A 15356-nucleotide genomic window follows, 5' to 3' on the forward strand; every position below is an offset into this window, starting at 1 on the left:
CAAGGACCATTAAGATTTATGGAGGCCTTCATGTACCTCCAAGCTTAAAATGGAATAATTTGTAAATCCAGAACAAGCTTTGGGACATTCTACTTATCTCTAGAGGCAGTATGCTCAAACTGAACATGAAGGGAAAGAGGGAAAACCTTCACTGCTCTATAGAAAAAGCTCTGATTCAGGAGCTAGGCAGCCCTCATTAGGTGGAAAAACATAGTAAGACGTGGATGTGTGTTTTCTTAGCAAAGAGGGATACAATTTTTTTCACTGCACAGCAAGCTATAGCATATAGGCAAAAATTCAGTATACAGTACTCTAAAAAATGCCTGAGATTGACAAATACAGTGGTACTAATTCTATTTACCTCATCCAGTGCACTAAGTACCCCATAAACAACCAAGTAGGTGAAACCAGACACACAGTCGCTATGCTCTCGAATGAACTGCACACAGGAAAATAATAAGACAAAACACTATCACTATTTCACAAATGAAATTAGGAGAAGGAGAAAGTTAAACTACAGTAATTAGAGGCCCAAGTGCTGCAATTTCAGCCTTCATTCAGAGCCATTTTCAGAAGAACATGGTTTTGGAAAACAATGGTAAAAGCAACATTTAAAAGAAGGTCTTGAAACAGCTCTGTGTTGTACTATTTATTTTGTGCGTTTTTCAGGGTTGACCAGATTACCTGATCTCTAGCTGAATATCACCAGGCTTCCTGCAAACAAAGTCAATGACAAAACATAACATTTAAACCATTAACTTAAAAAAGTTTGTTCTTTAAATAGTTTTTAAAAAGTGTGCATAGCAGCATGGTACAAATATGGGCAAGTTTCACAGTACACGCAGGTTAGCATAGGCCACTGAAAATGTAGTGTTTTAATCAATAGTTTTAGAAATAAACATTAGGTCTGCATTACTGGTTGACCTAAAACATTTTTAAAGTTTTACTAATGCAGTACCTGGAATTTCAGAAATAAAACAATGCTGGATCAAAAAACCCAACCCAAAAACAAAACAAGAGATGAAGGAACAGAATTACAGTAAATATCACTTTCTCCCAAGACTGGTGTTTGTTCTGGCAGGTGCATGCCACATAACTGCTGTATATACAAAGGAAAAACACCAAATGTGTTTTGTATTAAATACACTTAAATAATAGGGCGGCAGGCTAGAGAGCAGTGCTTGCATAATACTGTGCAGCAGTCTGTGCTGGGAGAGTTCACATTCTTAGCATAACACGAACAGGATTTCTTCCAAGGTTTATTTGCAATATAGCTGTGGTTTACCAGGTTCAGTCTGATAAATTATTTGCTAAGAGTGGAAAGAAGAGAGATGCCACATTTTAGTGTCCACCATTGCAACCCAGTTTCACAGTTTCTTCATTTCATCTTTGTTTTTCTGAAGCTTAGTGTGCACCACTTTTAAAGTGGTAAGGAAGTTTCCAAGGAAGAGCAGCAGAAATGTGAGAGCGAGTACAAAAACCTGGGGGTGGGAGGAAAAAAACAAAACACAAAAAAGTGATGATCCATTTGTTAAAAATCTTCCAATTACGACAGCAGTTAGATTTGAAAGGGTTTTTTAAAATAAGGAGGTCCTGGCCATAAGTAACACTTCCCCACCCCCCAGGCAAACTGTATACTTGCTTTAAAAAGTGAATCACTATATATGAAAGTTGTATACAAAATGACAGGTCTTCCCTTCGACGTGGGTTCTATGGAAGGGGGTTTATAGTCTTTCCATGCAATAGGATGAAGTCTGATATATTGGGTGTTTTCCAGCTCTGACTTCTATTGTCCTATTTTATAACCAACAAAATTTGTCCTTAAGTAAGTAAAGATAAGGAGGTAACCAAATCTCAGGTCTCAGATTGTACGTAGAATTTGGGAAGGACTGTGCTGGTCTCTGCCCACCACCAGACCTACGATTCTGTTAGCAGCAGTAGGGGCAATGGGCACATATAGAGGGAGAAGATCCTAGTCCAATATGTAGAACTCACATGGATTATTCAGTTAATAAGTGTACACTTTTATCATGATCATTTAAATGGGATTTTACAGCCTTTAACAAAGTTTACTACATTTGTACACAGATTATTTTTAAACTACTTCACTGTCTGGGAGATGTCATGGTCCAGTTCAACTACTCTGAAGAAAGTGGGGTTTTTCATGCTTATGCCAGGGCTATATTTAGTCCCAAGCCTCAGCATAAGTAGGAACGTCCATTTATATGAGAGGAATTACATGCATAAGAAGAAGATATCAAGCTAACACTGGAGGGTGCATGCCTCCTTTTTTACTAGGAAACAAAATCTGAATGCTAGATTGTGTGATGGAGCTGGGACTTAGGACCTGCTGAATTAAAAAAAAAAAAAAAACACAACACAGCCACCACATGAGATTCCCTGCCCTACTGGGTGTGCAATGACTCCTCTAGATTTCATTTGGATTCACAGATTCAAAGGCCAGAAGGTATCAGAAGGTCTGACCTCCCTGTAGAACACAGACCAAAGAACTCCCCAAATATTCCTTTTGAAGAAGAGTATATCTTATAGAAAAATGTCCACTCTTGATTTAAAGGTTGTTAGTGATGGAAAATCCACCATGACTCTTGGCAAATTGTTCCAGTGGTTAATTGTCACTTAAGAATGTACACCTTATTTCCAATTTCTCTATTTTCAACTTCCAGACAGTGGATCATGTGAGACTTTTCTCTGCTAGACTGAAGAGCCAATTATCAAATATTTGTTCCCCATGTAAGTACTTATAATCAAGTCACGCCCCCTCAACCTCCTCTTTGTTAAACTAAATATATTGAGCTCTTTGAGTCTATCACTACAAGGCATGTTTTCTAATCCTTTAATTGTTCTCATGGCTCTTCTCTGAACCCGCTCCAATCTATCAACTTCCTTCTTAAATTGTGGGCACCAGAACTGGACATAGCCTTCCAGCAGTGGTCACACCAGGGCCAAATACAGAGGTAAAATATCCTCTCTACACCTATTTGAGATTGCCCTGTTTATACTCCCAGGATTGCATTAGCTTTTTTGGCCACAGAGTCACACCGGGAGTTCATGTTCAGCCAATTATCCACCACGATCCCCACATCTTTCAGAGTCACTACTTCCCAGGATAGAGTCCCCCTCATGTAAGTATGGCTTACATTCTTTGTTCCTAGGATGTATACATTTCTATTTAGCCATATCACAATACATATTGTTTGCTTCAGCCCATCCTACTAAGCGATTCACATCATTCTATATCAAGATCAATACAAGCAACTGAATTCTAGAAAACATGTACATGTTGTTGGCAATGAAGAACACTAAGTAGAAGAGTGTCAGCATCCGTAAATATATAGTAATAAAGTGGATACTACCATATTCTCTATACCTACCTTCTGTTTGGTATTGTATTCAACTGATACAAAGGAAGTTATTCTGACAAATTCTATGTCAATTTTCAGACTAAGGCATTTGGATCAATATGATAACAGAGTTCTTGTTTATTGTAAATAGAGTTACCTACCTGCCATTCTTTGCAGTCCGTATGCCTAGACAGTTCAAAGAGTGTGATCGCATTATAGAGCTGCCAAAACTAAGAGAAGAGAGAGACCACTTTATTAAAAATATAATAAAAATGATTGTTAATGGTTTAGGCTGCTGTAAAATAGTAATTAGCACAGCAAGGGAAGCTACTTGACATGCTGGTGTCCCCTGTGGCAAGAGAAAAAAAAAATCTATTGAATTTTGGAAGCCACAGCTATGTATGAGGTACGGGTAAGATACTTATTGCTGACCATGAAGGATTATGTAAAACATTGCATAGATATTTATATTTAAGTCTGGTTCTTCAACAAGTCAGCACATTAACGTGACTCAGGCTTTTCATGCACAAGTGCATTCTATTGTAGGATGTTCGTTTACAGGTGCAATCCCTGTGGGTGAGAGGGCTGATAAATCTTACCTTAAAAAATAAAATAAAATAAAAAGTATCAAAAGAATTAAAATGTTTTAAAGAGTTTGAGTTTGTTGTAGGAATTAGTCTTGAATGAACCACAGCAGCAAAGCAACAGAGAGCCTCCCTTTTAAAACAAAATCAAGAATAATCAATTTCTCCCAGGTAGATTTTCCAATTGTAGTTTTGTCTACAAGAAGGGAGGAATACTTCTATATTTTTAGTCCCTTTTCTTATTTAAAATTTTATACTGCACCCAGTATCACCATGTTATTACGTATATATCCATGGCACATCTTTTGTACCAGCTGGCATAGAGGCAAGGGGATATTTGATCTATGACCCACAACCATTGTGGAAGTAAATAAATACCCCCAATGGCCCCAACCACCAAATAAAAATGAAGCCAGAGTGGGGGAGGGGGGAAATTTGTCCTCAAAGTAATAAAAGTGGATTCAGGGAGACTGAAAAACTGCACAGCTGATCGAGAAACCAGGTGACCTGTCACCAAGAGGGACTGAAACTATTCCTTACAGTTTTCAGGCAATTTGTTCACGAACTGAGACACTGCCTTCCAATCTGAATAGTTATACCAGGCCAAGAGGGCCTGGCGGTCAGCAATATGAAGATGTAACCTCCACCCTCCCACACACCTTGAATAAACCTCTCTCTCTCTCTAAAAGGTTTAACTGCTTTGCATCCTTTTTGGGGGGAGGCAAAGAGGGGGCAAACAGGGGGCATAGCCTTAGCTTGACCTTGACAGTGCCTTTCATTTACCATGGCCACCACCAGTGAGCATGGTGCAGGGTGTGAATAAACCTTCTCAAACCCCTGGGATGGAACCTGGTATTTGTGCTCTATGCACTTAGCCATTGGTTGAACAGATGAGGGAGGTTTGCCACAGTGACTTGATGGTCTGCATTATCATCTCATGTACAGGAAAGGCTGAAGCAGCTAGGTGCAAAACATCTATCAGCTTGTGAGGATTCTCCTCCACCAGCTCCATTTGAATGCCAAGAGATGTGTCCATTCTTTTCAGTAACTTAATAGTTACCCAGAACTAGCGAGGAAGCTTCTGGTAGGAGCGCGTCATCCAGCGATGAGGATGACATATTCAGAGGAGGCAAGGCAGAACCCTCCCGGGGCTGATCTTGCACTGCTGAGGCAGACTGCTGGCACAAGGCTGGTTGGGGAAGGTCCAGCCATTCTGTGTCTGGAGGCTGTTTTGCACCAATCATTAGTGGTCCCTTGGTATCAGGTGGGAAGCCTCCCTTCTTGACGATCTGCTTCTATGAAGAAGCAGAGATGTTGATCTCGATGCTGGTGGCATTCCCCAATGCATCCAATATGGCCAATGAGGTGGCTGACAGTATCAGAAGCCAGTTATGCCTAGGCCAGGGTTCCCTATCCCTTGATCTGCCCTTGACAGAGCAATTTCTGTGAGAGTAGGTGGCGGCCCTGGACTCCTTGAAGTGGGAAACCTGACTTTGACTATGAGTAAAAATACTCCCAAGTCCTAGGTGGTGTGGTACCAGGAGGAGTCCTCGGAGTCCAGGATCTATGTCAAGACTGCAGTACCAGTGGCGGCATTGAAGGCTTCCTAGAAAGTGGTACCATGAGATGAGGTGAAGGTGCCGTATCCTGGGCCTACTGAGAAGGCCAATGAGTGCGGTACCTGGCCTGAGACTGATGGGGACGTAACAGACCCTGACGTTGGTGCTGATGGCCACCACACCTGTGATGGTGCCAGAAGAGGATCTTTGCCCTGAATCAGTGGCAATGGAAGAATGGCACTGAAATGGACAGCGGCCCCACCATAAGCAGTGACGACTCATCTACTGCCGTCACTCATGAGATGGCCCATCTCAATGGTCCAGGGGTGCATACAGGAGTCAACAGCTCAGCCCTGTGAGAGGTACTGCGAGCTAGTACAGGAAATGGCAAGCTGAAGGGCACACACTATATCTTCGGTACCAGAGTGGCCTTCCATTGCAGAGGAGGCCCGTACCAGGACTTCAAAGAAGTCAGTGTGTTCTTATGCTTCAAAGGATGGGAGTCTGCAGTCTTGCGCCTTGAAAATGATGGCCCTGGTGAAGGGGATCTCCTATAGTCCGTCTGCTGGAGAGACCACAGAAGCACTCCTACAAGAGGTGGTCAATAAGCTCCCTTGTGCCAAATGAGGGGGTTCCCTGATGTCAAGCAAAGAGCCATGAGAAGTTAGCTAAGGCTCTCTTCTCTCTGCTTCTTGTTCTGGATTGGAAGCCACAGAAGATCAGACACTTGTCTCTAAAGTGACCCTCACCCAAGCATTTTAAATAGCAAGTCCTCAGGTCACTAATAGGCATTGGTTCATGGCAGTGGAAGCAGGGCTTAAAACCTGGAGACCTTGGCATAAGTTTTCGCAGTACCGGGCAAGGCCCAGAGTCCTGCTATAGCCAAAGAAAATTAAATAAGTTAAAAAGAAAAGGATGTCCAAAGACTAAAAACAGTGAGTACCACTAAATGAAAAAAAAGCTAACTATAAGGGTACGTCTACACTACCCGCCAGATCAGCAGGTAGCGATCGATCGATCTATCGTGTGTAGTGTAGACGCGATAAATCGATCCCTGAACGCTCTCCCGTCAACTGCTGAACTCCAGCTCGGCGAGAGGCGGAAGCAAAGTCGACGGGGGAGCCGTGGCAATCGACCCCGCGCCGTGAGGACGCAAGGTAAGTCGAACTAAGATACGTCGACTTCAGCTACAAGAATAGTGTAGCTGAAGTTGACGTATCTTAGGTTGATCCCCCGCCCCACACCAGTGTAGATCAGGCCTAAGTAACTGTTCACAGGGGAATGAGGCTGTAAAGCCCAGGAGAGCTCCGACTACCAGCCACAGAGGGTAAGAAGAACAAAAGGATGGGTGGGGTGAGTCGTGATTTATACCCTGGGCTCAGGGCATGAGGAAGCCAGTGGACATGTGGGGCTGCCTCTAAAGGTAACCACTAAGGAAAACTCTCTGGCACTGATGCATGAGACATGCACACACCTACATAGCGTAAGGGACAAATGCAATCACTAAAAGAAAAAGATGGGGGTGCCAGGTAACCAAACAGAAGAACTCCAGTGGCGAACGCCTCTAATTAAGAATGTTAAAAGGTCTTCTTCATGATCTCATATGGAAAAAACAACCAGAAGTATTTTCATAAAAAGAAAGCAAAATCTAGTGACTACAGATTTCTGGAATAATCTGTGTTAAACTAGTCTTCCTACCTTCAACCATTTCATAACTTCTTTCTAAAAGGGATACTCAATTCCCAGCTCTGGAACACAGTTACCATATGCACTATGTGATCCAAGAGGCAACTTTGTGTTTTGCTACAATTACAGCACTAAGAACTCTGAAAATCCCTGGTCTTTGTGTTCAAATAAAACAAATCAATGCAGGAGCCAGGTTCTCCAACTTACATGCCCAAAGAACAGGAAGGGAAGAAGGAAAGTCAGCCCTCGCCACATCCAAGACTGAAATCCTTCTGTAAAACCAGAACATCAGGAGACAAATAAATTAATACCTATAGGCCCCACCACTCTCCTGCACCATCATCTGTTTTTACTTTCTATGTCTTCTTCAGATAAGATATTCAGGACAAGGAGCTCTACATTTTATATAAACCACCCTGGATACCTATGGCTATATATAAGAAGACAAACGACAAAGATGTAATTTTTACATTTAAGATTACAAAGCCTTCAATATATCAGTTAATACTACCCTTTTTGTCCAACATAAGGAAAGGATCATAAATCATTTTGTTTCAGTCTCCTGTTGCTAACACCTACATACCCAAAATGAGGAGGGCAGGATAGTGGAATGATGCTGGGAAGGCTTTGAGATAGCCTGTTTTCACTTCCACAGAGTTTTTGAGAAATCACATTTAAAACTTTAAGTCAATTAGCTGCTGAATGTAACTTAAATGGTTTTTGTAAAACTAAATTAGGGGTTACAAAAACACCTACCTACTGTAAGATCCAAGTGGTTTCTTTTCCCTAATGCACAGAGTCTGTAAAGGCAGCCACTTTGATAATAATATTGTAGGAACTGTACACAGCCTGGAAACCAAAGGAATTATTCATTTTAGTTGGAACTGGGCGAGAGAAAACAAAATCATGTTGCACTGGCAACTCTAACATGAACAGTAAGAAGAGTTAATTCATTGCTATCAGCTAACTTAGGCCTGGTCCACACTAAAAAGTTAGGTCGACCCACCTACATGGCTCAGAGGTGTGAAAAATCCATATCCCTGAGTGATGTAGTTAAGCTGGTCTAACACCCCCCTCCCCGATTAAATAGAAGAATTCTTCAACTGACCTAGCGCTATCAGCATAGCTACTGCCTCTCGGTGGCGCAGGTAGTGTCTATAGTGAAGCACTATAACAGTACCCCTGAAGTGTTTCAACTGTAGACAAGCCCTTAGTTTAATATTAATGATCCTCTAGGAACCTTAGTATTTAAGGAGCAGAAGTGTAGAGAATCCATATTTCATTCAAGAATTAACAAGGTAAGATATACTTACTCTGAAAAATTGAAAACGCTAAAAATTGATTGCGAAACATTTGGTACATGAGTCCATCTGGCCTGATAGAGAGGGAGGTAAAAAAAAAAAAGAAAGAAAGAAAGATTCACACTTTTGGTTTAATAAGAAACACAAAAACTAATATAAAGTTCCATCTCCCTTTTTCAGTCAAGTCTGATGCCATCAGTGAATGACATAAAGCAGTTATTCTTGTTATCCAGTGCGGCCCACTAGGCTGCAGATCTCAGCTTGTACCAAAGCATATGGCAAAGTTTATGATGTCAGTAAATGTCTAATCACAACAACTCTGGGTTGTAGGCAATTTATCTCATTGGGTTTCCCTGGGTTCTTTTCTCTAACTGGGAATGTTGCCTTTTCTTGTTAATTAAATGGCAGTATTCTATAGCCAATGATCAAACCATTAAGCAATATTTGCAAAAAACCAAATCAAAATAGGTGGGTGCACTTGATGGGAGAAGTAATTTTTTTTTATTGTTTTAATAAAAACTATTTCTGTTCCTGTGGTTTTAATAAAGAAGTTAAATAGTGACTGAAATGAAAGTATTTTTTTTATTAAACATATATACAAAAAGATTGTAAATGAGACTATTTTAATCAAGGTTTTGTTAAATTACACAAAACATTCAAATTGTTTGCACAATCACCCTAACCAGGAGATAAAAATTAAACCCAAAACAAAACCACAAGTTTGAATGTTACTTTCATTTTGCTGAACCCAGATTATAAACAAGTAAAAAAACCCAAAAATGTATTGAATATAATTAACGTCATTTATTGTCTATATAGAGAGATTTATCTGCTTGTTCTTTAATATAAATTTCTTAGCTCTTTATATAGAGCACAAATCAGGGAGATTCAGACATTTTGCTGCCCCCATTACAGCTACTGAGCTGTTGTTTTAATGGAGCTGTAACTGAACTCTCCAGTAGTTCTATATTTATCATTCCAAATGTCACACCAGAGAAAACATAAGGCACAAAGCTACAACAAGTACCTGGGAAGAGACATTTATACCAGGTCACTTTAGATGCATCTGAGGAGGGTTTAAAACCGTTAATGAAAATCTGTCAGCAGAGAACTTACCATGTTAACATTACTCCAGATAGAAATGTGGAGACATAGTGATGAGACACCCACCAGCCCTTAATCCTTAAAAGAAAACAAAACACAATTAATTAAGAAAGAGAGTGGGGAGGAAAGTCACAAATATGCGCCCTAAACATAAAACCAATCTTTCAATATTGAGATGGAACGTGACTGGCATAAACTGGAGAAAGTTATCAGTCTGAGCAAAATGTGCTAAAATAGTTTGGTCAGGTCAGTACTAACCATTTCTTGAGCTAGGATGAAAATCAATCAGTATAAAATAAGTGAGGTTTGAAAAAAAAAAAAAAACCCCAGGAACACCACACAGTCTTGAGTCAAAACAATCTACCACTGTGAGATTAAATACATAGTCTATTCAGTGTTACTGGGAGGCAAAAGCAGCCATTGTTTTATCTTTACAGTTCACAATTGTAACTGTCAACAAAATTGCAAGAAGTACCAAGAAAACCCACAGTTCCCATTCATTCTCAGTCACAAAAAAACCACCAGTGAGCAGCAGACTTATCCTCCCCAACCAGATCCCATCAGGAATAACATTCCAATCGCTCTCAATTCTGGGTTCAGACCGTTGGCCTCTCCATTTTCCTCAGCATACATAATGGATATATTTTGTCGGTGATGCTCTCAGATGTCACTGAACCCCACCCCACATTTTAAATTATGTAATAATAGCAGACAGTCATTTGAAGTCTGAGTAAGCACCATTACCACACACACACACACACACACAGAGAATGCCCTCTTCTGGGCACCACCTTCCTAACCAGCAACATCCATGCACACCTTAGGCCTGCAAGCTACTTTATTTTAGAGGATCCGATAGAAGTGACTGTGATAGAAGTGACTGTGTGCAGCAGGAAATGGAGTGATATTCTGCTGAACCCACAGACACAGGAAAGGGATGTGATGTTCAGAGGCAGAACCCACCCACCCACACCCCTTATTTTCTAACTGATATTGCACAAGTTGCATCAGCAACACACTAAGAGAACTCATCAGGTGAGTGAGTGAGAGGGCATGGCTACACTACACTTTGCTGACAAAAGTTACGGTGGTCTACATCGCTACTGCACATGCATACTTGGCACCTTGCACTGGCGCTGCAAGTACTCACCAGGAGTGCTTGTGTCAATGCACAGCACAGTGCACCATGAGCAAGTATCCCAGCATGCAACTCACCACCATCCACTGCACTGTCTTTTGGGAAGTTTTGGCAATGCATGGTGGGGCAGAAACAAGTTACATAGGAGACTGTGAGCAAGAGGTCAACTTCCCAGGATCCAACTTTCTCCACCCCACATCATTGTTATCACATAATTTGTACCACTTTTGAAAGTCCCACAAACACACACAGGACTTGTTGCTGTCCACCACGTGTGATAGAAGCAGGGAGCCTGCACAGCTCTGCACTCATCATGAGCACTGCAAGCACAAGCAGCACAATCCTCCAGTATTTGCAGAACGACAAGAACAACCGCGGGGAACAGGACAACGTCCTGGACGTCAGATTGCTGTGGGATACAGTAAGAACCAATTCAAGATTGTTGGTGGCATTCACAAAACAGGTGCAAATGGTGGAGCACCGCTTCTGGGCCCGAAAAATAAGCACTAACTGGTGGAATCACACCATTATGAAGGTTTGGGATGATGAGCAGTGGCTTCAAAACTTTTGGATGCACAAGAGCACATTCCTGGATCGGTCTGCTGAGCTCAGCCCAGCCCTCCAGTGCAGGGACACCACAATGAGAATTGCACTGACAATGGAGAACCAAGTGGTGATCACACTATAGAAACTTGCAACGCTGGATTGCTGCTGTGAGAAATCATTTTGGAGTTGGAAAATCCACGGGGGGGGGGGGGGAAATCACTGTCATGCAAGTGTGACGGGCCATTAATAATCTTCCGCTACACATAGAATCATAGAATTCAAGATCAGAAGGGACCATTATGATCATCTAGTCTGACCTCCTGCTAGATGCAGGCCACATAAGCCGATCCACCCACTCCTTTAGCAAGCGACCCCTGCCCCATGCTTCGGAGGAAGGCGAAAAACCTCCAGGGCCACTGCCAATCTTCCCTGGAGGAAAATTCCTTCCCGACCCCAAATATGGCGGTCAGCTGAACCCCGAGCACGCGGGCAAGACTCTCCAGCCATACCCTCTGGAAAAAGGTTATATCATATCATTGACTCATTGTACTATTTACCAGTGTGGCACTTAATTGACCTATTGACTAAGCCCGTTATCCTATCATACCATCTCCTCCATAAACTTATCTAGCTTAATCTTAAAGTCATGGAGGTCCTTCGCCCCCACTGTTTCCTCGGTAGGCTGTTCCAGTATTGCACTCCTGATGGTTAGAAACCTTCGTCTAATTTCAAGCCTGAATTTCCTGACTGACAATTTATATCCGTTTGTCCTCGTGTCCACATTAGCACTGAGCTGAAATAATTCCTCTCTTTCCCTGGTATTTATCCCTCTGATATATTTAAAGAGTGCAATCATATCTCCTCTTATCCTTCTTTTGGTTAAGGAAAACAAACCGAGCTCCTCAAGTCTCCTTTCATACGACAGGCCTTCCATTCCTCGGATCATTCTAGTGGCCCTTCTTTGTACCCGTTCCAGTTTGAATTCATCCTTCTTAAACATGGGAGACCAAAACTGCACACAATACTCCAAATGAGGTCTCACCAACGCCTTATATAACGGGACTAGCACCTCCTTATCCCTACTAGAAATACCTCGCCTAATGCATCCCAAGACCGCATTAGCTTTTTTAACGGCCACATCACATTGCCTACTCATAGTCATCCTACGATCAACCAGGACTCCTAGGTCCTTCTCCTCCTCCGTTACTTCCAACTGGTGCGTCCCCAGCTTATAACTAAAATTCTTGTTAGTCATCCCTAAATGCATAACCTTACACTTCTCACTATTGAATTTCATCCTGTTACTAATACTCCAGTTTACAAGGTCATCCAAATCTCCCTGGAGGATATCCCGATCCTTTTCCGAATTGGCAATACCTCCCAACTTGGTGTCATCCGCAAACTTTATCAGCCCACTCCTACTCTTGGTTCCCAGGTCAGCAATAAATAGATTGAATAAAATCGGACCCAAAACCGATGACTGACTCTTGGCAACATGCAGGACAAAAATGAATGAATTTTCAGCAATGAGGTTCCCAAACTGTGGTGGAGCAATGGACAGCATGCATATCCCCATTCTGGCACCACACTCCTTTGCCACAACCCCTTTTTCTGTGGTTATGCATCTCTCATGGATCACTGGGGACACTTCACTGACATCAGTGTTGGCTGGTCAGGAAAGGCACATGATGTTTGCACCTTTAAGCTACAGGCAGGGACTTTCCCCACTGGCGGATCACCTTTGGTGATGCTGAAATGCCAGTAGTGATCCTGGGGGTCCCAGCCTACCGCTTACTCCCCTAGCTCATGAAGCCGTACACCATACACCTCGACAGCACGGAGGAAAGATTCAACTACTGGCTCAAGCAGGCGCAAAATGACAGCCAAATGTGCTTTTGGTAGACTGAAGTGATGCTGGCGTTGTTTACTCACAAGATTGGATCTCAGTGAGAAAAATATCACAATGGTTACAGCTGCCTGCTGTGTCCTGCATGATGTCTGAATTTGAACAGCCAGATACAAGGCTATCAAAAAAGCTCAACACGGAGCTACACAGCTCAGGGAGGCTTTGAAAGAGCACTTAACAAGAGTCACTATAATGTGTTGTGGCGTACTGTGCTCTGCCTTGCCCTGAAGTTCAAGAACCTGTTAAGAACTGTGTGGCACTTGGTGCATTATCAGTGTTGTATTCATAGATGCACACCGATTACTTTTGTGGAGCATGCTGTACATTTATGATTATTACACTGTGTTTGAAGTATCTCATAGGATCAATGACAAAGCGTACAATCACAATAAGTGGGTGCTTTCAGTACTGCCAGCCATTCTCCAGGAATTATTTTCCAAATAATAATTTTATTGAACAACAACACTTTAGAAAAAAATCTGTGAAAGTTAAAAGCAAATATATTACAGCCTTAATAAATGTATGGAACAGAGCACAAAGAAGGGGATGGAACATTCATGTCCATGTTCGCTATACATACAGCAACTATAGCTGAAGTGGTGTTGGTCCATGATGTCTCCCGTGTGGAGGGCTAGGGATGCGTCCCTGATGCCACGTGGAACGTTGAGGGGGCATAGGGAGTTGCTATACTGGAGTTCTCCGTGGACTGCAAAGGGAGATGAACCTGGGATTGTGGACCCTGTAGGTCCACTAGTGTCTGCAGCATCTGTTTGCGCTGTCGGAGACGCTCCATTATGTCCTGGTGTTTCTCCCTAGTGTCTGCAATATTCATCCTCCAGGGCCTCTGTTCACGGTCGGATGCAGCTCTGGCTTCCAGAATCTCACTGAAATTGTCATCCTGGGTTCTCTTTTTCTCCTTCTGCCCTCAAGCAGCTGCAGATAAAACAGACAGAGGTGACTATACTGAAACGGTACAACAGAAAGCAAAAGTTAAAGTTCAGAACTCCCTTCCCTTGCTCTCCTAAAGTTTTAAACAAGACATGCTTACTGACACTTCTGCTTCAGAGTGCTTGTGCATGGCCCCACTCACATGGTGAGTATGGCTGGCCAAGGCTGAGGGAAATGAGGTGGGAATGGCTCAGTTGCATGAAACTGAGTATTTGGCAATGGCACTGAACACTGTCACCACCTTCTACAGGTGGTGGTGATTTTAGCAGATCTCTCACTTCTGAGAGAAACAAAGGCACAGACAACACAGTTGCTGCTGGCGTTCCAAAGCCGCCTGAGCCAGTATGCTGCTAACCTGTTTGTGAAATGCTGCCTGCCAAAGTTATCGCTGACTGGCATGGAAAAGAGTCCTTCCTCAGAGAAAGAAATAAGGCTGCCATCCCTAGAAACCTTTCGGAGAAGATTGCAAAGTACCTCCGTGGAAGTTTCACTGAGATCTCTCAGGAGAATTCAAGGGACAACCCCAGGTACATAAACTGCTCCATAAGGAGTCCCCTGCTTAACTCCACAGGGGAATGAAAAGCAGGTGTTACCTGTTGTACTACTAGCTCTTTTAGTACAAATAAAAGAAAGGAAAGTCGATAGCTATGTCCTGCTAAGTTGGGGGCACCATCACTGTAATGGGAAATACATTTACACACTTACCCAAGGTTCTTTCCCCTGTATCAGGTTCACCTGTACTTGACTGTCAGGACTGACTAGACCGTGGAGTCTCAAACAGGTCCGGGCTCACAGCACAGCTCAACAATCTCCCCGCTCACGGTCGCACATCCCCCATCCTCCCTCTTCTCCTCCTCCTCGCTGTTCACACCAGGAGCCAATGACTCAGGCTCCTTGGAGACGTGCAAGATGCTGGTGGGGTTTCCTCCAAGTACAGCATGCAATTCTTTGTAAAAGTGGCAGATCTGTGGCTCAGCATCAAGTTGACTGTTGGCCTCCCTGGCTTTCTGGTATGCCTGCCACAATTCCTTCGCTTTCGCACAGCACTGCTTCTGCTCCCTGTCAGACCCTTTCTCCTGCATCCCCCATTCAATCTGCTCATAGACGTCCATGTTTCTATGGCTGATTTGTGGCTGTGCCTTGTTTGCTTCTTTACGGTGCATAACAAAGGCCTGACATGGTTTGGATTTGTTTGGGTTTTTTTGTTTTTTTTTTTAAATAA

General features: G+C 42.6%; 1 protein-coding gene across 2 annotated transcripts in view; it reads right to left on the minus strand.

Annotated features, from left to right (window-relative positions):
* Positions 1 to 636: 636 nt before the first annotated feature.
* The window catches only part of TMEM120B (transmembrane protein 120B), a 38887-nt gene continuing 24167 nt past the window's right edge, over positions 637 to 15356 (minus strand). For both annotated transcript variants that reach the window (XM_039505292.1, XM_039505291.1), the window contains exons 7-12: positions 9609 to 9674; positions 8505 to 8566; positions 7948 to 8040; positions 7399 to 7463; positions 3524 to 3592; positions 637 to 1481 (exon numbers count right to left, since the gene is read on the minus strand). In XM_039505292.1, the coding sequence (XP_039361226.1) occupies positions 1368 to 1481; positions 3524 to 3592; positions 7399 to 7463; positions 7948 to 8040; positions 8505 to 8566; positions 9609 to 9674 (469 nt within the window). In that variant the 3' untranslated portion in view covers positions 637 to 1367. The remainder of the gene's footprint in view (positions 1482 to 3523; positions 3593 to 7398; positions 7464 to 7947; positions 8041 to 8504; positions 8567 to 9608; positions 9675 to 15356) is intronic.

This window comes from Mauremys reevesii, linkage group 18 (assembly GCF_016161935.1).
Source record: "Mauremys reevesii isolate NIE-2019 linkage group 18, ASM1616193v1, whole genome shotgun sequence".
Classification (NCBI taxonomy): domain Eukaryota; kingdom Metazoa; phylum Chordata; order Testudines; family Geoemydidae; genus Mauremys; species Mauremys reevesii.